The 22,686-nt window shown below is 41.4% G+C and overlaps 3 protein-coding genes across 5 annotated transcripts; 2 read left to right on the top strand and 1 right to left on the bottom strand.

Moving 5' to 3' along the window:
- Window positions 1-2,270: 2,270 nt before the first annotated feature.
- On the top strand, window positions 2,271-8,763 carry LOC114146136 (FYVE, RhoGEF and PH domain-containing protein 4-like). 2 transcript variants are annotated; one of them, XM_028019948.1, is made up of 15 exons: window positions 2,271-2,442; window positions 3,281-3,833; window positions 3,934-4,384; window positions 4,750-4,895; window positions 5,128-5,284; window positions 5,376-5,514; window positions 5,818-5,876; window positions 6,032-6,175; window positions 6,249-6,421; window positions 6,685-6,715; window positions 6,792-6,872; window positions 6,975-7,094; window positions 7,180-7,323; window positions 7,473-7,613; window positions 8,414-8,763. In XM_028019948.1, the coding sequence occupies exons 1-15, from the start codon at window positions 2,406-2,408 to the stop codon at window positions 8,588-8,590; spliced, it is 2,553 nt and encodes an 850-aa protein (XP_027875749.1). In that variant the 5' UTR covers window positions 2,271-2,405; the 3' UTR covers window positions 8,591-8,763. The 2 variants fall into 2 exon arrangements, with proteins under 2 accessions (XP_027875749.1, XP_027875751.1); XM_028019950.1 differs by lacking the exon at window positions 2,271-2,442 and adding an exon at window positions 2,946-3,027.
- Window positions 8,675-18,975, bottom strand: LOC114146137 (protein LCHN-like). Its single transcript, XM_028019951.1, has 9 exons — window positions 18,549-18,975; window positions 16,390-16,489; window positions 16,035-16,193; window positions 12,487-12,643; window positions 12,234-12,372; window positions 12,026-12,157; window positions 11,796-11,946; window positions 11,149-11,217; window positions 8,675-10,932 (listed from the first exon to the last, which is right to left on the bottom strand). The coding sequence occupies exons 1-9, from the start codon at window positions 18,943-18,945 to the stop codon at window positions 10,737-10,739; spliced, it is 1,500 nt and encodes a 499-aa protein (XP_027875752.1). The 5' UTR covers window positions 18,946-18,975; the 3' UTR covers window positions 8,675-10,736.
- On the top strand, window positions 18,957-21,974 carry arl1 (ADP-ribosylation factor-like 1). Of its 2 annotated transcripts, none has more exons than XM_028019952.1 (6): window positions 18,957-19,078; window positions 20,193-20,330; window positions 20,667-20,748; window positions 20,880-20,991; window positions 21,265-21,443; window positions 21,568-21,974. In XM_028019952.1, exons 1-6 carry the CDS (start codon window positions 18,985-18,987, stop codon window positions 21,596-21,598), a joined length of 636 nt encoding a protein of 211 aa, XP_027875753.1. In that variant the 5' UTR covers window positions 18,957-18,984; the 3' UTR covers window positions 21,599-21,974. The 2 variants fall into 2 exon arrangements, with proteins under 2 accessions (XP_027875753.1, XP_027875754.1); XM_028019953.1 differs by lacking the exon at window positions 18,957-19,078 and adding an exon at window positions 19,514-19,645.
- The last annotated feature ends 712 nt before the right edge of the window (window positions 21,975-22,686 follow it).

Here is a 22,686-nt window from a genome sequence, read left to right as displayed (position 1 = left end):
TGGTTTCTGAACAGCTGGTGCCGATGATTATACACGTGAAACGAGAAACACACGCACCGGGTAGCATCTCTATGGTCTGGTTCATGTTGTCAAGTTTCGTTGGAGTTTCACAGTTTTTTCTACAAGACAATACAGGTGAGACCATGTTCGACTTGAAGAAAAGAAACAGTTTGACTCTAACAGGGACCCGTGAGGCGGAGGAATATAGACGAGTGGCAGTCCGACGGAAAGACAAAGGTGCGACAGGGAACGACCTTGATTCGGGTGAGGTGGCAACCTCCCACTTTTTTCTTTTTAAACAGGCTTTCTTAAATGAATAAGTTCAGTCAATGCACTATGTAGCTTTCTGATAAAGAACAGAAAGGGTTTCCTGCCAACCACCTCAAGCAAGTACATGATGCGGTTGTGTTTGAACCAATTAGGAGTTACCTTCATTTTATGCTGACCTGTTTCTTGAATACAGAAAATGCTATTTTAAGGTGTGCTGTAGAAATAGAAATAAATCTTCCTGAAATCCCACTTTAGCTGTTAAAGGCTCAGTTGATTTTTTTTCCCCTCTCACTTTGTTATGCAAGAGCATTGAGCTTGAGTTAAAAACTTGCTGAAACATTAATCCTATTATTTATTTTTAAGCAAGGCAATTTGGTCTAGAGAAAATGTTGACTGAAGAGATGCTAAAAGATATATGAAAGATCATAAAACCAGATCATTTGTGGAGGGAGCAGAAAACTACTAAGAGGTGACCAGGACAGTGAGTTAGAGCATCAGTTTGTGTATGTGTGAATTAAGGCACACTTGGCGACTATGTTGGACGAGGGTATTATTTCACATCGACTGAATAAGCCCAGACATTGCTTGTGTGTCTCTGCATAAACTTCATTTCTTTAGTCCACACAGGCCCACATTCTCATACAAAGCAATTCCTGTTCTCTCAGTGAGGAAGAGCTGTTTTTTAAAGGCTGCCTGCTTCATTGGTACTGTTAGACGGAGGACCCAACAGTACAGTCCATACTCTGATGAATGTTAGGGGGGAAATAGACAAACGTGCAAGTGTAAAAGTTGCTCGTTTTTTTTTTTTAAGAGAAACCACACACGTGCCATCCAAACGGCTACACAGTAAATCAAGGTGTAAATGTTTTACCAAGGGTCTCAAACTCCAGTCCTGGAGGGCCGCAGTCCTGCAACTTTTAGATGTGCCTCTGCTGCACCACACCTGATTAGAATAATTAGGTCATTAGCAAGGCTGGGAGAACTGATCTACACAAGGAGGAGGTAATTAAGCCATTTCATTCCAGTGTTTTGTACCTGTGGCACATCTAAAGACTGCAGGACTGCGGCCCTCGAGGACTGGAGTTTGAGACCCCTGTTAGATAGAAGCAACAGAATCCATACAATTCAAGCCAAATATGACTACACGCGGTTTCAAAAAATAGTCTAAATGAATCGTTTTTCAGAGTTTCAGTTTTCTGTTTGAAGGTATTAAGCAGTTGTTTATGGAAATTAGTCATGGTAAAAGTATAGTTTATGTGAGCAGATGTGACAGGAAAGAATAAAAATAATGATAGATGGCAGCATTAGCAACATGCTAAATTGTGAATCACTTCATGACCATTTTTTTTTTTTACTTTATTTCAGGCAAAACATGACTAAAGAATGAGAGCTAGTTCAAATTGGACCTCTGAAATTGTTTCAAAAATATAAATGTGGTAAACTATGAGCATTGGTGCATTCTAACCTGCCTGAACTGATTTTGGGCCTCTGTCAAGAGGTCGACATAAAGAGAATTGAACCAGCAACCCGCAGATTGCAGGGCAAACTCCTACCAACATTACCACCATCGTCCCATATCACCATGGTCGACCACATCACTGCATGCAGAATGCGTCACTGCCGTTTCCTGACAGTTGTTACAGGGCTGATTGGTTTTGACCAAACGGCTCAATCTCAAAGGGACAGTGAAATTCACCTTCGAAAGTCCAAAAGTTGATATTTATGCCAATGAGGAACTTCTGTCTGGAACTGTATCTTGCACAACGTCCAAAATAGCAGTCCTAGGATTATTCATCATTTGTGTTAACACTGAAATCTGTATCATATGGAGCCAGAAATGCATCCGATTTATCTTATTTAAAAGTTCATTTATCCTTTGTGATTTTGGGAACTTCTTATACAAACTGTGCATGTCTTTGAGCTGTTGCTATGGAGACAGCAGCAGCGGCAGAGTATGTAAGTCTGGCAAAGGTTCGCCTCAAACAGTTAAGCAGAAGTGAAAAAACAGAAGTTTTCCATTGAGAAAGCAGCAGACTTTAGCCCTCTTCACATGACCAACAAATCAGCCTCACATAAGCACAGATAGATCAACTTTCCTACAAACAAGGGCTAATCTGGCTCCAACTTGGATGTAAATGCACGTAGGAAAACAATCGGCTATAAAGTCTAAATGTAAGAAGTTTGCTTATGCTGTAAATTGTTCTATTTTTGTGTGTGTGTTTTTAAAAAAATTACAGTGGATGTGTTTGTAATGCTTCTAAGAATCTTTCCTGGGTTAATTGTAGACAATTGTGGACCAGTATAGCAGGAGGTAATTTAACTAAAGTATTTGGTGCTTATTTTTTCCTGAACAATACAACAACAATTTCATATATTGAATAGAGACTGGCAGCAATTTGTTTGGGTTAAATATATGTTGTAATATATATATATATCTAAAATACCTCATTAATTATTAGACCTGTGGTTTTTAGTAACGCGTCTATGTAGTAACATTTTTACACAACATTTAACTGTTAAAGGAGTTTTAAAGTGTTATCACACACTAAATAAGTGCTGAAGTATACTGTATTTTAACTTTGGAGATATTCGTGTTGGTTTCGGGGTTCGGTTTTGTTCCAGAGAAAGTGTCACGAGCACGGCCACAGCTGTAAGCGACGCACGCTCCGCTGTCCACATCTAAAAGAAAAAAAAAAAACACGAATGAGGATTATGAAAACAGGAAATCAAAGAGATCTCCTTTAAAGTCTCTTTTGAGTAAGCTCAAAAAATATGAACCTCTTTGTGTGACGCTTGTGTGTTTTACGAATTATCCCGTAATACTTTTGCAAACACTTGAGAACATACGGAAAATTTAATTTGTGGATCAACAGAAATGTAAATCTTACATGAACAACAGTTAAATTGCGCTAAAAAGACATTTGTGATTTGATGGAAATTCTGTTTTTTGGGGAGGGGGTTTACAGTGCAATGATAAAACATTTTCCCACCGAAACTTCTGTCTTTATAGCGACTCCTAAACCAGCTCACCTTCAGAGGTTCCAGAAGGCTGGGCAAGATCAAGCCTGCCATCGTACTTTAGACACAGTAAAACCTCAACAAGGAAATGACACAACCGACAGAGACGGTAGAATCTGCGTTTCCTGTGTTAGCCCACAGACTTGTCGAGGGTCACCCAGTCCAGTCAGAGGTGGAGGAGGCAACTTTTTGAATCCAGTGTCTGCAGAACATCCCAGGCTGGCTCAGGTGGTTCCAAACCGTTCAAGCTGTTTAGTTTCAAGATCTCCAAATCCGGCTAAGATAAACATTCAGGGTCGTAGTCCACTGAAGGAGACGGGCCACGGCCCTGCTAAGCCGTCCCCAAGAAACCGTAACCCTCTCATGGCAAAGCTGCGCACCCCGAGCCCCGTTCAGAAGAAGATGGGCAGCTTTAGCCCTGTCAAGAGCTCCAAGTCGTGGCTGGGCCTGCACAGAATCTCAAGTGAGAAGCTGGAGAAACGAGAGAAGAAGGCAGAAAAATCTTTAAGCGTGCCTGATCTAATTGCCTACATGGATGAAACCAGGTAGGAAGTTGGCCGATGTGTATATATGCATAAAAATTTTTTTTAACTTTAATGCATGAAGATAATTTCTAAAAAAAATAAATAAATCCCTTCCATGCAGGATTCCTCCTGAAAAAGCTGCCTGCTCTCCTCTAAAATCAGCTAACTGCAATGGGCACTGTGTCAACACCAAGATCCCAGCTACCTGTAAGCCAAGTACCACAGATGGAGACCGTCTTTGCAGTAAGAGCACTGAACTTTCCCCAGGACAACAAAATGGCAAAATACAGGAGGGAGTAGAGTCAACAGAAAGCCTAATGGACGAAGGCAAGGCATTCAGAGGACGTGCTAGCAGGTATTCCTGTGAGTGGAATAAAGCAACCACAAGAGAAGAGGACGGTCGCCTGGTTTCACAAGCTGACAATAACGAGGAAGGTGAGGAGAAGATGAACAAAAGTGGAGGAAGTGAGTCAAAAAGTGAAGATGACAAAGAACAGAAACTATACAGGATAGCTAATGAGCTCCTGCAGACAGAGAGGATGTATGTGGCCCGCCTCCACCTTGTCGACCAGGTAACTATAACTTTCTGTTTTCTTTTTGTTTTGTTGTTTTGATCTTATAAAAAAAAGCATTAACAGAAATAAAACTAGTGCATTTTAAAAGTTTGGTTAAGTGCAATAGGAATGTGGTAAATGAATATGTGGTTCCTGTTTGGTGACAGAGGATGGACCAAAATAATCTTTGCAGCACACATGAATGAGTTACATTTACGTTAACAAGATTGGACAGATGGCTTGAGCACTGCGGGTTTCATTTCCTTTATGGAAATCAATAAATGCAACCATCCACTACAAATCTGAGCACAATTAAAACGAGAAGTTGTAAAAATGATAATGAACATTGCTGTGTGACCCTGGCTTCTTAACTCTCTGTGCAGGTCTTCTGCTTACGGCTTACACAAGAAGCTGATCGCGGCTCATTTCCTCCTGACGTCATAAAAAATATCTTCTCCAACATATCGTCGATCTACTCATTCCACAGCCAGTTTCTACTGCCTGACCTGGAAAACTGCATCATGCACTGGTGAGTCTTGGTTCTAATTACTTAGTGAACTTCCTTAGTGGTACCGCTTCTTAATCTTTCATTAAAGGGGGGAACCATTTTATACCTGACTAGAGAATACATGACGTTGCACCATCAGGCCTGGCCAAAATAGCAACGTTTGCTTTTTTTTTTATTTTTATGAACATAAAATGTCCTTAGATCAGGAATTGTGTGAGGCATTAAACATATTTTCTGCTACATTTCAATGAAGGCATGAAAGCCCCGGTTTGGGCAAAACGCTCCTGCAGCACGCACCCTTCCTGAGGATGTATGCTGACTACATCAGGAACTTTGACCGAGCCATAGAACTGGTCAGAACCTGGACCGAACGCTCGTCTGCCTTCAGAAACATCATCCATGACATCCAGGCAAGAAACGCTCACCGGAACAGGGTTGTATTCGTATGTCTCCATGTGTCTCGCCTAGATCTGATCAATGGTGTTATGTTTGTGCTGTTAGAGTCAGGAATTATGCGGCAACCTCACCCTGCAGCACCACATGCTGGAACCAGTCCAGAGGGTTCCACGCTATGAGATGCTACTGAAGGATTACTTGAAGAAGCTTCCTGACGATGACCCAGATTATGAGCTTGCTAATAGTAAGTGATTTTGCACCAATCCACAAGACATAAACTGATGAAAATGAACAAAAAAATGCCTTGAAGTGATCTGGGAGCTACCAAGTCTTCCTGTCAACCATTACAGACCAAAGGCTGGGAGATACTTTGTAGCATTTTTCTATATGAGGTTATGCTATTGAAGTAAAAGATTAAATTACACATTGTTGCCAGGGATTCCAAAAAGTATGGAAGATGCTGTTTATACTACAACTATTGCTAGTTTTCCTAACACACAGTTTTGAAAGTGTTTGAGATTCTTGTTTTACTTTTTGCCCCCCGTAGAATCCTTGGAGGCTATTTCTATGGCAGCGATTCACTCAAACAGCGCCATCCACAAAGCCGTGCGTAAACACATAACTTTTGATACCGTTCTGACTCGAGCTAATGTTAACGGTTTAATATTTTCACTCTATTTTATAGACTATGGTGACAACATGGGCACGGTATTGAGAGGTTTTTAAGCAGATCAATTCGGTCGATGTTCGTTTCATCGTAGGAGAACCTGAAACGGCTTCTGGAGATTTATGAGATGGTTGGAGAAGAAGAAGTGGTCAACCCGGCTAATGAATTTCTCAAAGAAGGCCGCCTGCTGAAACTCGCTGCCAGGAACACATCAGCTATGGAGAGACATTTGTTTTTGGTCAGTTGTGTGCAGAAAAATCTCCTCCAGTGTTTGCCACACTAATACTAACGTTAGTATTTTGCGTACACAGTTTAACAACTTCTTGCTGTGCTGCTGCGCAAAGTTCAGCCTGGTTGGTCAGCGGTTTACTGTCCGCTGCAGGATTGGTGTGGACGGCATGCAAACGCAACAGACTACCAATGAAGACCACTTGTACACTTTCCAGGTCTCTGGCAAGGAAAAAACTCTGGAGCTACAGGCCAGGTAGGTTCACAGCATTTCATAACAGCTGAAGTCCACAGCTTTTTGTATGTTCTAAAGTGTTAGTTTCCGATTCACACAGGATGTATCTGAATGGATTTTAATGGACAGGCATTATGCAGACTGTTACTTTCAAAGACTTGCACAAAGTAAAATGAATGCCCTGCAGCCTTAGCAATTAAATTCAGGCAGTGGATTTTCAATAAGCATTTCACATGTTGCATTCAATTTAAATGTAATCAGTTTTTTTTAACTTTCTTTACAAGCTCTGAGCAGGAGCGAGACGACTGGATAAAGGTATTTTTGTTTAACTGCAGTACATTAACTGCTACTGAAGTCACAGAAGGACATCTAATATGTACTCTATCTCCAGGCAATTCAGGAAGCCATTGATGTGTTTCAGAAGAAAAACGAAACCTTCAAATTGGCTTCTAAAGAATCTACAGAAGAAACTGTAGGTTGGATCACATGCTTTCTTGAAAATTTCAGTCACAAACTGGTACTTGTGTGAGATTTAAAAAAAAAAACAACACTAAGATACATACCTTTTGTACAGGAACTTGGCCGACGAGCCCCTCGCTGGATCAGAGACAATGAGGTGACCCTGTGTATGACATGCCAGGAGCCTTTTAATGCACTCACCAGGAGAAGACATCACTGCCGGGCCTGTGGCTACGTGAGGACCCGGACGCTTTGTACTGTACGAAACAGAACGCAACACAAGGTTAGTTCACAGGTGACGGTGTCTGCTCTCCCCCCAGGTGGTGTGTTGGAAGTGTTCAGACAACAAAGTGGCTTTAGAGTACGACGGTAACAGGCTGAACAAAGTGTGCAAAGCTTGTTACTCCGTCCTGGCTGGCCAGAGAGCCGAGAGGATGGAGCGAAAAAAGAGAAGAATGTTGGAGGTAGGATGTTCTGTAATGTTGGATTGCGTTTTTTTCTGCTTTACGTTTTCCCAGTCTAGCTGCAGCTGCAACAGCATTTATGTTACTAGCCTATTGAAAGAAAATCCTGCAACATTCTGATGTAAGTTTTATTTTTGGTTTTATCCCAGTGCGAAGCACATCCAGGATCAATGGACTGTGTTCTGAGTGGGTTCCTACAGTATGGGGACAACTCCACGATTTGGCAAGAAGTGTGGTGCGTTCTCAGCGGGACTCATCCTCCATTTTTCCATGTGTACAATACTCCACAGGTAATGATCCATCAACTTATTTGCATACAACCTTTTGTTTATTTATTGTCACTATAGATGAAGTAGTACAAAACACTTTTAAAAAAGACACATTTGAAAAAGGTCGTTGTTTTTAGTGAGATGTCTTGTAGAATATTTACAAATGCAACAGAGAGATGTTGAAAAGAAGTTTATCACTGTTGTGACCAGATGTCACAGCACCAAACAAAACTCAAGATCCTGCTTGTAGGAAACAGTTTTCCCAGAGATATGTAGATTTATTTATGATCATTAGAACATTTTCAATAATTAGTAAAAAAGACATATTGGCATTAAAGTCATAAAGACCTTCATATTGTTGCTTTGGTTGGGCCACTTCAGGACAAGAATAGGACTTTCAATCAGAAGAAAGATGTTGGTAAAATGAAAATAATACTTTAAATCTTAATCTGCTTAATTTGAATTATTTATAGGGGTATAAATAATTCTGGACTTGAGTAGATTGTAATGAATGGACAATTGGAGGTTAACACATCACTGCTGTGGATTATTTCAATTTATCTGACTGTAGAAGTAGAAAAGCTCATTTATCCTCAGACATTCACAGTAGAATGTTCAAAACTTGTTCAAAGTGAATGTAATTTTCAAATCCTGTAATATTCACTATTTTATTTCACTACTTAAACTTTTTTGCTGAAGGTTTATACAGCTTAGACACTCCAGTATGAGGAATTTTGCCAAATGGAAGTGGTTATTCTGTTTGATATTTGTTCTATAGTGACAGCCATTGTTGTTCCTTTCTTTCCCTCCCTTGTGTCCAGGATGAGAAGCCCCTGCTCACCGTACCGTTGCTCAGCTGTGTGATCGAGGAGCTGCAGGATCAGAACCATTTCGGTCTCAGACAGTCCAACACCAGCCACGTGTTCTCCTGCGACGATCTGGATGTGAAGCAGAACTGGTTGACCGTTCTTAAACTGGCCGTGATGAGAAGTTTGTGATGCATGGAAACAGAAAATCCTCACTGTGGGAAAACAATCTTAAAAGCATGTACATTAACAGATAAAGGAATATTTGAAATAAGAGCAAGAGAAGAATTTTTATTAAAAGTGGTTGTGCACTTTATTTCTGACATGATTGACGGTGAAAATAAATAAAGCAAAGGTGTTTTTAACATGACTCAGACTATCTTTAACTACAAAGATGTTTGCTTCTGCTTTGTACAAGTAGCTTTAGTTGGCGAGACGTGGAAATGTTTTCTTACAGTGTACAGGTGTGTGGGTTTGATATACATGGAGGCTCGGGGAGATCATTGTCGCTGTATAAAACACATTCAGCTGATCCCATTTCTTTACATAAAAACACATTTAGATTCACATTTAATATCTTACAGATAAAACTAAGATAGAAAAAGAATCACTGAGTTAGACCTCTGGATCTCATGGTTAATGCAGGACACTGATTAAAAGCTCCGGGTTATCTTACAGTGCAGCGTGTTTCTGTATGCATTTAAAATAAATGGGTGTGTTTTCATCTACAGATGATTATTCTGAAGCACATTTTGAGGGGGTTTGAGTGTGATTTCTAGAACTATGCGGATTAACCATTAAAAGTCACCAAAAGTAAAATGTGCAAAAAGCTGTGTGGCTATACAGTGGTATACTGGTTTCATACACCTTAATCATTTTCACATTTTAGCCACATAATTCTGTGTGTCGTCTAATTTTATGTGTGCTACACACAATAGCAAAAGGTGAAACATGTGGCAAGTATTTCATTAAGTCCTCTATTTAAATAAATCAAAATAAAATTCAGGACATCCAGAATACCTCTATTTGTTCTAAGGTGTGCAAACAAACAAAAAGCACTAAGGAATGCGCCAGACAGGTAATGTCTGCCTTTTCTTTTTTTTTTTTAAATCAATTGTATTCATTCATTGGGGAGGCCTAGTCAAACTCCAGACGTGAATCTATACGGGAATCTGTGGTAAAACTCACATTCATCCTGACTGATATTGTGTTAACCCTGCAAAAAAGCTAATACATAAAAATACTTCTAAACTACATTGAGGTTTCTGGTTGTAATGTGACAAAAATGTGGAAACGCTTAAGGAGTACACCTAATTTGGCAAGGCACTGTATATTATTACAGATTACTTGTAGCGCAAAAGAAGCTGCAGTAACTATCCCCTCATCTTGGATCTTAATCGTGCAATACATCTAATAGAAGCCAGAGGGAGCTGTTGAGCTACATAAATCTCGGTAGCTCCATTCAAATAGTCTACTTTTTCCATTACATTGTAATAGTAATGGATGATTTCAGTGCTTTTTGTTTTTGCTCTGAAAAACTTTTCTTTTTTTTTTTTGGTCAATGACAAAATTATTCTTCCTAATGGAGCTAAATTGGCCTTGTATGTTGACATTATTCATCTCAAAGCTATACTCCTGATGTCTAAAAGTGCAAAGATAAACATCGACATTATCTCTAGAACCAACCTGCCTTTGTGTCTTTAAAACGTTCTCCTCTCAGACATACGTTGTGTCACTAAATGTCACTTAGTTGGTGATGTTACAGACGTACTTGGTGATGGCGAAGGCAGTTTGACGTGTCGGTGAAAGACCTTGAGCCCTAATTTGGATCACCTGGGCAAAAAAGTGTCTCTTTAAAATCCAGCACACGGTACATGAAGTGCAACACTGGCAGAAATTCAGACCTGATATCACATACATACACTGACACACAGATCATAGACAAATCAGCCTTATTTACAGGAAGCCCACCTGTAGTTACCTTTCGTACAGTAAAACTTGCTGGCTTAATACGTTTGTGCGGTTCAGTTTTCGTTTATCTAGTCAAATGTTTAAAACAGTCTGGGGAAAAAAACATGGCTCAGTATTGATATCAAACACAACGGCTGTATGGAACTCTCCACAAGGCTCTGCTAAGTAGAATTTACCACGTTTTTGTCGGTACCACTGAGATCAGACGATCTGGCAGTCATGAAGGAGACCCTCAGCAGACCAAACATTACAGCATGGCGCCTTCAACAGTGTCCCAAAGCCAGTGGTGCAGCAATCAGAGGCAGATAAGCCCCCTGTGTTAAACCAGCAGTGATGACAGACAGAAAAAAAAAAACAATAAAAACTCTCAGCTGCAGCACAGCTGCTCTGAAACCAGCAGACTGTCATAGCCGTAGATTTCCAGCAGGTGGAGCAGGAAGAGTCTGTCTCCATGGGGATCCAGACCCATGGCCTTCACGCTGTCCTGGGTGATGGTGGGATCCGGGCTCCCTGCCACCTCACTCAGAGTCTGGAAAATCCTGTTGTTCTGCTCCAGGAAAAACCTTCAGAAGTAAAACAAAACGAGAATTTCCTTGAACCTTCCACTATTTTAAACACTGTTCACCGTTTTTCCCCTTGGTTAGCTTTACTCTGTTGGTCAGAAACACTGATTTGTGTTTGTTGTAATGAAAATAAGAACTGAAGGGTGGATTTAACTTTAAGCTGCATCCAGGATTGTAATTTTAAAAATGGCTAATAAACATTTATGATGTACTTACAAAATAAAAAGATCCTCCTCGCTGGACACACAGTCTCCATTTTCCTCCTGGGAATACAACAACATCTGCCTGCAGACACAGACATTTTAATTGTTTATGGTCTCACTACAACAAACCCTTCCTTAAAGCAAGCTCCAAAGAATATGCAGTGCCTTGCAAAAGTAGTCATACCGCTCTTATGCGAAATGTACTTTCTGCACTTTTTTATATTTCCACTTGGGTCTCAAAGCACTTTAAAAAAAAAACACTTAGCCGTTCTTTTTTGGCAATAAGTTAATGTTTCTTGGTGTCTGGAAAACGAGCCGTTTCAAAAATGTCTGAAATGCGGAGTCACATTTGATGTGAACCACGCTGTCACCTAGCAACCAAAATGGAACTCCAGCATTTTTCGTCAGCTGGTTTTACGGCTGTTTTGTTGATGACTTACCATTCAGAAATCACTTTCTGCATTCTAGTTGTTTGTGCAGGAGGCTCCACTTCTGCTTTTCACACATATGCAGTTGTATAATTCCACATCTGCTAGCAGCCATTTTTTATATGTGTGGCTAACAGTGCACGCCACCTATTAAAGGCGTATTGATTGTTTTCCGAGACACAGCAAAGCAGGAAACAAATATTAATTTCATAGTGTAACTCCGGTCACCTACCTCTGCTCGGTGAGCTTGCGATACTTCTCTCTGTCGGCGGCGCTGAGGCGCAGCAGAGGCTTCAGCCCGTCTCTGTAGGTCTTCACATTCTGATTATCAACATACACATCATACAGATCTTTCTTCTCCTCAAAGATCTTCTCAGTCGTACCTGAACATGCAAAAATGTCCCGCGCCCGGTTACCATCAACTTTCTCGTTTGGTGCGAAATGTTTTGGGAATCCACTCACATGCTACATAGGAAAGCTCGTTTTCCAGGGCACTGATGTCGGCGACGTTAACGTAGAAGAAAGGCCGGAACTCGGGCACTGCCACGCCGACACCGGGGATGGAGATGTTGGCCAGGCAACAGCAGCAGTACACTGACGGAGGACGGGAAACAGAAGAATTGACGCACCTTTCGAGAGTGTGGGACGTTTTTATCAGAACGTTTCCCACCTCTGTAGCAGACCACACCCACGGGCGGAGGAGAGAAGATGAGGATCCGCCTTCGGAGGAGAGCCAGTTTCCAAAGGACCATGATCTGTTCCCCAAAGAAGCGGATGAACTGGGACATGCAGCCTGCTGGATGAGTGATCTGTCCCAAACATAAACACAGGCAGATACTACTGAAACACATGGAAAGATGCATCATCTGAAAAAAAAAACGTAAACCATTTTATTGTCAAAGAAATGTGAAGATCTCTCCTACCTTCATCTCAGGGTGCATGCTGTGGTTAATCGCAGCTCCCCATGCGTTGGCTGGGAATGCAGTTACAACATCCTCTCCACTGGGGGGCAGCAGCGCCCTCTTGTCCTCATAAAAGGCCTCCAGGGGTGAGTAGTGTCCCGGGGACTGAAGCTGGAGCCTGTGGAAACGAGAAGAACTGGCATCAAGAGAGGTCTAGACCAGAAAAATTATAATAAATATAAACTCTGAAACTTTTACAGTCATGGGCAAATATCTGTGGGTGGTGCACGTTCAGTATAATGAGCTGAATCACCAATCAAATCCACATACTGCCCGTGTTATTCCGACTCAGCGCTGGAAACAGTCTAAAAACGAGAGCACTAATCAGTGTATGGACAGATGGCTTCAGGTCCTGGAGCAAAGCTGTTCTGGACAAAAACATTGTCCATGAAAAGGGGAAAATGAAAACCGGAAAACGCCGGGTTAAGATTCGCTAACTATTGTAGGAGCATTGTGAAGCAAATGAGCACGTCAGCCGCAGGACTTAATTACACAAATGAATTTGTCTGCGACCTGGAAACCGTCATTGGGTAACAACAGACTGACGAGATGAAAGTCAGGCTGGGAAAAATATCAGGCCACAGCAAAGAGAAATGACACAACCTCTAAAATAAGGCTCTAGGAGTTTCAAATCCGATTTATGCGAGAACAGCAAAAACATATAAAAGATGTAAAAGAGATGTAAAAAAAAGATTTATTATTTTTGGTTCTAGAAAACAGAAGGTTAGAGGCCTGGAGAGGCTGCCTGTCAAAAAAAGACAGAAAAAAAAATCTTGCATACTTTTATTTCCAATAGTTTAAACTTTTGTAATGATTGCTCGAAGACTGCATTTAATTTGCTAGGCTCCAAAAGCGCCTTCGTTAGATGTGGAGAGAAACTGATGGCGACTTTAAATCAGGACTGAAAACATTACTGTTATTGCAGCTTCATAGTTAATGTCAAAGATTATTTTAGCAGTTAAGCTACTTTAAATGGTTACAAATAAATAAATAAATAACAGATCTGAGATATTTACATTTACAAAGAAATTTTCTGGCCATTTCTTGGACAGACTACTAAAATATGGGGGGGTCCTTGATGCATCCCAAGCCCCGCCTTGAACCGGCCCGTCGCCCTTACCGCACACCTCACCACTGCCTCACTGTTTCCTACATGCTCTGCCCTTGCGCCAGTCTTGCGTAGTTCTCTCTCACACCAAACGTTTTCAAACAGTTACCTAAGTTCCTTTACTTGTCCTTCGTCCGACTGTTGCCATACTTCTCCATAAATACTCTAAGAGCAAAACAGGATTCCAGCTCTCAACTGTCAGGAAGAGCGAAGAAACCAGAGAAATTCCTGAACGTTTGAGTCACCCCGTGAGCCAACAGCACGCTCTTTGTACAAGGAGTGACGACTACCGGAGCAGCCGTCAGATGGGGGAATCTGGAGAGAGATATGTGGGGGAATGATGAGCATGAGCGCTGCATGACTGGAGGCCGCAGTGTGGGAACTGTGCAAGAAGACAGAGAGGGAGAGAAGAGAAGTTGAAGTGTAGAGAGCGGTGTGTTCAACTGAAAAAAGGAAGTGTGAGTCTGGCATTGAGAGTCTAAAGAAAGCACAAGTAGAAAGTCGTCTGAAGGGGTTTTTATTCCCTTTTGTCTAGATCAAAATGTAAAAAGACTGAAATACTGAAATCAAGGAAAGACATAAATGTTATTATAATCTTTGTATAAGTATCAATGTATTTAGACATCTTGTAATTTTCTTTGTCACGTTACAACCACAAACTTGAATGTACTTTGTTGGAATTTTATGAGGTAACATGATGCATTTTAGTGAAATGGAAGTTAAAATGATAGACAGGCTTCAAAAGGTTTTGTCAACAAAGTGAATGAATTGCAATAAATTCATATTACTGCTACTCTGAGGTGAGACTTTAAAGCAGTAATTGCTCCAAAATGCAGTTCCATGAAGTCTTTTAGTTTCTTTTTTCTTTTTTTTGGAATGTGACAAAATGGGTTCCTGGTAGCTTTAAACTTGATTTCTCTCAATTTATCGGGAGTTAATTTCAGAGTTGGGTAGCAACTAGTCACGTTTACTCAATTACCAGTACCTTTACTTTATTAATTTTTTTGAAAAAATTTTATTTTAGGAGTGTCTTTTACTACACTTTACTTTTTACTTGAGTAACATTTCTGGATTCTCTTCACTGAATGAAGAACAAACTTGATTTAACCAAAACTTCACCAGACAAAGACACATCTGCAGTTTTTGTTAAAGTTTCATAAGTTTTTATATCGAAAGAAACTGATTTGAAAAATAATATATTTTGGTTGATTTTGTTCTTTTCTTGCTACTTACATGAAATATTGTTATTTTTGTCCTTAAAAAAAACTACACTTTGGTGGTGACGTAGCGGTTAGCACGACCCATGTTTGGAGGCCTTGAGTCCTCGATGCGGCCGTCGCGGGTTCGACTCCTGGACCCGACGATATTTGCCGCATGTCTTCCCCCCTCTCCTTCCCCCTTTCCTGTCAGCCAACTATCATATAAGGGACACTAGAGCCCACAAAAGACCCCCTGGAGGGGTAAAAAAAAACAACTACATTTCCACTTTGGGCCATCTAATTTTTAAATATTAAATGATTGATAATTTGATCAATTAGTCAGTGCTTGAGTAGACTTTTTACCAACCTCTGCCCCAGTCTCAAATCTTTTGCAACTTCCAACAGAAAATGATGCTACCACCACCATGTTAAACCATTAGAAGTCTTTTTTACTGTCTGACCAGAACATGATTAATAATTGTCCTAGAACACTTTATTCCTGACTTATTTGATGTGTTCCTCTGTCTTCGCAAAATGTACAACTTCTATAGGCACACAGTTTTAATTGAAGGAATCTGCGACAGACTGGCGACCTGTCCAGGGTGACCCCGCCTCTCGCCTGGAACGTTAGCTGGAGATAGGCACCAGCACCTCCCGACCCCACTAGGGACAAGGGTGTAAGAAAATGGATGGATGGATGGGATTAGAAAAAAGGGGTTTTAGTTGGATATAATTGCACACCTCAGTTTTTAGTGAATAACTTTGAAGCACCATTCTCCTCCCACATCATAAATGTAACCTGCCTGGTGATGGTCTGACAAATAAAATCCCAGTAAAACACACTGAAGTTAATAGTGTGAATGCTTTGACTAGACACTAAAGCCACCCTAATGCCCTACACTAAGACTTTTAACCCCAGCTGATCTCAGCACAACTCTTCAGCGAGCAAACCAGCTCGGGTTTCCAGGTGTGAATGTGTACTCAAGGTGTCTCCTACAAGCATGGCCAAGTGAAAGACGAGTTTGTGCTTACAATTCAGTCATAATTAGAAAGTGAGTCAGCAGTTTTAATGTAATCGTGACAGTGCAACAGCCGTGTCACAACGTTGATCTCTACCAAAAGAGGAAGGTAAAGTAAAACTTTTGCTGAAGCCAGAAGCTGCTGCTTTCAGAGAGTTTGCCGTTAAAGACGGTCCTCCTTACCTGACCTGGTGCTCCAGGAAGCTCATGTAGCGGTAGAGCAGCGTGTAGGACGGAGACAGGATCCCCACCGACTTCATCCGGGCCCCCCTCTCCTCAGTGCTCTCCACCGCCATGTTGGCGAAGCAGGCGAGGCCAAAGTAGCGGCCTTTCCGGAAGTAGCTGCAGAAGGAGGAAAGATGCGGGGTTGGAAGATGAGGCAGTGAGTCAGGGAGAAGCGAAGGCATTGCCAGATGGCTGCACCAGCAGCACTTTGCCAGGACGGGAGGTGGGTTGGGAGGGGAGGAGATCTGGGGCTGCATCCTAATATTTGAATCTGGCTTACTCTGTTTGTTTGCCTGCAAAGAGAGCCACTCACATGAAGTCGGTGCTGACTCGGTGGGAGCCGCTGGCGATGGCTTTGAACTCCACTCCCTCCAGGTCCATGTCTTTGGGTAGACACCACTCCAACATGTTACCTGTGTCACACGCAGACGACAGAAACAGACGGTTATATTCGTATTCAGGAGCTAAACGGGACGTGGAGGTCGTCGTGAGCTCTGGCTGAGCAGACCGGGCCTGACAGGTGCAGACGGACAGAGAAAGTGACTCAGCGAGTTGACTGCGTTCAGTCACGTGTGTCAGTCAAACAACCTTCTGCAGGAATATGAGCTGGTCTGTCAACAAACTTTTTTGTTTTTTAAATTTTTTTCCACCACAAACTACAGAATGTTTTAATGGATTTTTATACGATAGACAACAAAAAGCAACCCTTATTTGTAAAGTGGAAGAACACGACACATTTTTTTTAAGAAAATAAAAACAAAGAAGAATGTCTGAAAAGTGTGGTGTACATTTTTTTCCAGCTCCATTTACTTTGATACTTAAATTCAAATCCACTGCTTCAAATAGAACAACTGTTAGGCTCTATTTTAACCCTTAAAAGTAGATATTTTCCTTATATAATAATAAAATAATACTGAAATAATTTTCATCTTTAGATCAGAATCCAACTAGAAGATTTTGTTTTAATTTTATGGTAGCTAATTATAGCTGAGGGAAAGATGGATGGAGCAATAAATCCAATAAAAGCCAAATAAAAGTCTCAGAGAGACTTGGAAAATCATTGTCACAATTGAAAAGACTAGGCAAAATTATGAATCAATAGATGTGCAAAGGTGTATCCTTTTCCTTCCAATTCACAATTATGCACTTCTTTGTGTTGGTCTACTGTATAAAATCCTAATAAACTGTGTGGTACTTTGTTGTTGTCAAGCAACAGATTGTGAAAAAGCAGAAATACTGTTGCAATACACTTTAGTTTTATTCTGATTTGCTTTTCTGTACTCAGCTGAAATCTGAGCCAAGTGTTTTAGCTCAACAGCAGGTGCCTTTTGTTAATATAAATAACTAAATAATAAAAATCAGACTTTCTTATGTAAAGAGTGTCATTCTGGACCATCTGTTACACTGAGACAAAACTAGCCTAGACTTTTAAAGGAAAGTAAACAATTCTCAGATTTCTTGCCCCAGAAACATTACTTAAATATTAATACTTTAATTATTTTTTCTTCTTCTCTTTTTTTTTGGTAAGTTGCAACTTTAAGGTGTGATTTCAAATGATTCGTCTGATTCTATCAAAGTGCTTTTGGAAGTCTTTATTGTGAAGAAATCTGGGCTCCGTGATTATATATATATATACTGCTCAAAAAAATAAAGGGAACACTTTAAGTGTTAAACACCTGTTTAAGTGTTCCCTTTATTTTTTTGAGCAGTGTATATATATATATATTTTTTTCTGTTGTTAAAAATAATGCTTTTTCAATAAAGAAATTATTTTCTAGATGTACATTGATTGCTATTGTTAAACGCTGTAGCATCATGGCATTGGTGGGCTGGAGGTTTATTAGAATATTGACTCTTCACTCTTCTTATTTGCATTTTTCTCACCTAAGATTGTGACATGCAGTGGTAATTACACAGTAATGATTCCTCCTTACTGAACAAGCATGACAGTAGCAACCTGCTCGTCATGTCAGCCCCACATGCCGCAAAACCATAAAAGAGCCCAGCTCCACCCTGCAGGAAATCTCCTGTCCTCCATTCAGAGCAGCTTTTCTCTATCATCCATTGATTCTGTGTTTGATTTGCCCTCAGACTAAGCAATCCATCTGGCAAGTGATTCACCAAAGCTCTGCCAATCTTCAAGACAGCCCTTATTAAAAATGTATGGGTTACCTCCTGCTGAAGAAGACGCCTGATTGATTTATATCACTTATCCTGACATTTGGTCAAACCCCCGCTGATCTGGCAAGGGAAATGTGTCGTGACTTTCGACTTTGTCTTTAAACTTGGAGAGAGAGATCAGGAAAAGCCACACCTGTGGGAGAATGATCTGCAGACTTTGTTCTGACAGGCACTTATTTTATTCTAGGCATCATGCCTGGAAAGGATGGTTCTAAATGACACATAATCCTTAATTTACTCAGAATATTTCATGCTTTCCTGAAAACAATTTGTACATATTAGCTGTCTCACCTGTTCTGGTATTAAATGTAACTACAAAGACAGACACAATCTGGTCCTTTTCCTCCCACTTCACCATCCTGTCCTCCAGCGACGCCTCCCTCGTCCCTGAATCCGAGAGATGCTCCTCCTCGTCGGGCGGCAGCGCTCGTTCCGGGGCCGCCGGCGGGGCGCTGGAGGTCGCGGGCGGGGCGCTGCAGCCGTCTGCTTCGGACCTGCTGGGCGGAGTGGGACCCCCAGGTCCGCTGCTCCACCCAAACCCCGAGCATCCCGCCGTGCCGCGGCTGTTGGACGGGCTCGACAGTCGCTCCTCGGAGGGAGTCGCCGCCGGGGCATCGTCGCCGGGTTTCTCCGCGGATGGGATTTCCTCCCAGTCCAACAGAGGGGCTCGGTCCGACCGCTCCACCATCCTGCTCGTCGGCGTCGGTCTCTCCGCCGATCGTAAACGATGATCTCAGGCGACAGCCGCCAGGTCCATCCGTGGTTAATCACAAGTCAGAGGGTTCCCCGCAGATTAAAGTTATTGCAAACTGCTCACCAAGGTTGCATTTTGCTTTAAATTCACACAACGCGCACCACTTTTCACGCGTAGCTGGGAAACCTTTCTAATCTTCAGTGATCATAAATTTGATGCTGTTTAGAGAGGGCAACTCCTTCGCCTGATGCGAGCTGCATTCAAAACCCGCCTTATTTTTTTCGTCTCACTCTTACAGAATTGAACATTTCAAACGCCGCTCCGGTTTAACTTCTTGAATGCACCCCGTTAAACAACGGTCGGTTGGCGCATCATTCTTCTGTTCTCTGGCCACACTTTCGATGAAAATATTCGTTCTCCGCCAAGCCGCGCACCCACAAATTTAATTTAAAAAGTTTTAAAAGGTAAACGCACGCGAGTTATTTTATTATGAAATTGTATTTTCTTTTAATTGTCTCGAAAAGTGTTTTGCTTATTTCACATAAAATAAAAAATGTCGCTGTGGGTATATGACGATTGTTGCGAGCGAATCCACGCGAGAGTTGATGACGTCTTCCAGCGACACGTCAGCCAGACGGAACCAACCTGGCAACTGTACATTGATAATTCGAGGAACGACATTTTGGCGAAATGGGTCCGTAATTCAGTTGTTCTTTTACTAAATTAGATATTTTTCAACAGCATACATTGGAAATTCTACATACAACATATTCAACAGAGCTACATCTGCGTTCTCGTTCTGCTTCCGTGCTTTAGCGCGAGGTGCAGCTGATGTCAGCCTGCTTAGCTAATGCTAATGGCTAGTTGTTTATAGTGTTCATTTTATTGTGTTGCTTTGATGTTAAGGGGTTTTCTTTGCGGTGTTTAGCTTATATTCTGGCCTTCCTACCCAGAATCTTTCAGTGAGAGTAATAAAGCACGACATTATGTCTTAAAATCATAAAGCTGTCACCAAAGGTAGGGACTGGGGAGTTAACCTCGATAAACGTGAACGATGGAGTCTTGTGGAAAAACTTTTTCTTTTTTTTTTTAAAGGGCTTCTATTAGTGCACCCTATTCCTTCTATAGATACGTCTGATGTATTTTTTAAATGGTATTCAACTGTTAAAAAAATAAATCAGCCAGCTAACTCAGAACTGAATTCATCAAAGTTCCGTATATGCTGTGTGTTTTCTCTCCAGGGGGTTTCTTCTCCAGTCTCTTTTCTGGCCTGTTTGGCACCAGGGAGATGAGGATTTTGATCCTGGGCTTGGACGGCGCAGGGAAAACCACCATTCTGTACAGGCTGCAGGTTGGAGAAGTGGTCACCACGATTCCTAGTGTGTACTGCTCCTTCCTATGTCCCTGTACCTAAATTTAGCGTTCAAATTTTGATTCTTGTAATGAACACACTCATAAATGGCCCTGTGGCAAGCATTTTCTATTGCTGGAGAATCCTGTTTTACTGGTTTATAGTTATATCATCACAGTCATGATTTCCGCTTATATGCGACACCCTGAAGGTAAATTAGTTCTGCTAGACATTAAGCCATCTATTATTTCTGATGAAGTTTTCCCAGGCATTTGATTTTTAGGAACCTGTCAGATTACTGTCAGGTTTCACTGTCAGATTACAAAGCGCTGATAACTTATATTCCCTCTCCATCCCTCTGCAGCTATTGGTTTCAATGTTGAGACAGTCACATACAAGAACCTGAAATTCCAGGTGTGGGATCTGGGAGGACAGACCAGCATCAGGTATGTGGGAGGCTCCTGGAAATGTGCATGTGGTTGAAGAGTAGAGATTATGAAGTTTTGCATTTGATTCATATTTATTTTTCACATCAATAACAAGTTCTGTCACCCTCTAATATCTCTCTCCTCCCCAGACCCTACTGGCGGTGCTATTATTCAAACACAGATGCTGTGATCTATGTGGTCGACAGCAGCGACCGTGACAGGATGGGCATCTCCAAGTCAGAGCTGGTGGCCATGTTGGAGGTAAACATTGCCACCAGCTACCCAAAATCTTTGCCATTAGAATTATAGTGCCTTATAAAAGTATCCACACCGCTTTAAATTTCTCACATTAAAGGCCAAGAACGCACAAATTGAACATTTCAATCATTTTATTTTTGCTAAAATTGTTCAAGTTCCTCCAGACTGAACAAACCAGCTCACCTTTAGTTTTTTTTGTATTATGTAATACTTTTGTAAGACACACTGTTAAAGCTCATTATGTAGTTATGAGATGTTGTCTGTGATTGTTTGCAGGAAGAAGAGCTAAAGAAAGCCATCCTGGTGGTGTTCGCCAACAAACAGGACATGGACCAGGCAATGACGCCGACTGAAGTGGCCAACGCTCTGGGCCTTCCTGCCCTCAAAGATAGGAAGTGGCAGATCTTCAAGACCTCAGCCACCAAAGGAACAGGCCTGGATGAGGCTATGGAGTGGTAAGCTACATTTCCAGAGCTAGCTTCTGTTTATGTAGACGTATATCTGGCTAAGCAGGACCAACTTGTATTGACTCAACTGTTTACTCAGGTTGAATTATATTTGCTTTGTCTCTGCCCGTAGGTTGGTGGATGCCCTGAAAAGTCGGCAGTAAGAGGAGTCCCATTCTGTATATACTCCTAAACTTTGACACCCTCGCTTTGAAGCCTTTTTTTTACTGACCCTTACTCATTCCCCTATTTTTCTTTGGACCAGTGATTGCACTCCTCCTCTAGTCATACACCCACATAAAGCCTTGACCAAGTCCTCCCAACGCCTAACGCCTTTTAAGCCTGGGACTGAGAAGAGAAGGCTGCAGTAACATCTGGAGTCAGCACAGATATTTTTAAAGTAAATCCCTGTGTCACATGACACAACCTCAAGAATCAACTCCTGTCATTTGGCTTTAATGAGCTCCAATGTCAGTGACAAGAAGATCCACCAGGGGGAGATAAAGCGGCACACAATAAACATGGCTTATGTTTCTGGAGTCGGTCTTTTAGCCGAGTGTTACTGCAGCCTGGGCTGTCCGCTTTGTTATGGATTTCTGTTTTTTCTTCTTCCTACTGATTTGTTTCAATTATTCTAGCGGTTGGAATCTTTTGAGTGCAGCTTTGGCATATTTAGTTCATTAGTTATTGAACACTAACTGTATGCTCAAAGTTTTATGGTTGCATATTTATACCTGCTTGTACAGTAAAATTGATTCTAAGTAAAGAATGAAGTCCGTTATTGTATCAATATTGAAACTTTATATTTATTCCTAATAATTAATAGGATGACCTATTATCCAAATAGGATAGCAGGTTTAAGCAACTCAAATTTAAAACCGAAAAATGTATAAATATTGCTTAGTGTTGGGAGATACTGCTGCAATCAAGCGTCCCAAAAACGGACATTTTGGAAGCAGGGCTTTGTGCTTCTCACGCCTTAACCCCGGTAGTACCCAGCTAATTTTTTTTTTCTTTGGCACAGAACGTACATAACCTTGTATGGGTTGGCGGCAGAAGTCAGCCGGTGGCAAAAACAAACGTCGACGTTCAACAAACAAGTGACAAACTTGTACTTACCCATGATGACGCAGAAAAGCTAGCTAGCATGGCTAGTTAGCGGTGGCCTCAACCGCGCGCGACTCACACGGAACAGAAAAGTTCCGCAAGAATAAAAAAACTACACAAACAAGATTAAATACTCCTGCCGCGA

The sequence above is a fragment of the Xiphophorus couchianus genome, chromosome 6 (assembly GCF_001444195.1).
Source record: "Xiphophorus couchianus chromosome 6, X_couchianus-1.0, whole genome shotgun sequence".
Classification (NCBI taxonomy): Eukaryota; Metazoa; Chordata; class Actinopteri; order Cyprinodontiformes; family Poeciliidae; genus Xiphophorus; species Xiphophorus couchianus.
Note: the sequence above shows the minus strand (reverse complement) of the source record. Positions and strands in the feature narration are given on the sequence as shown.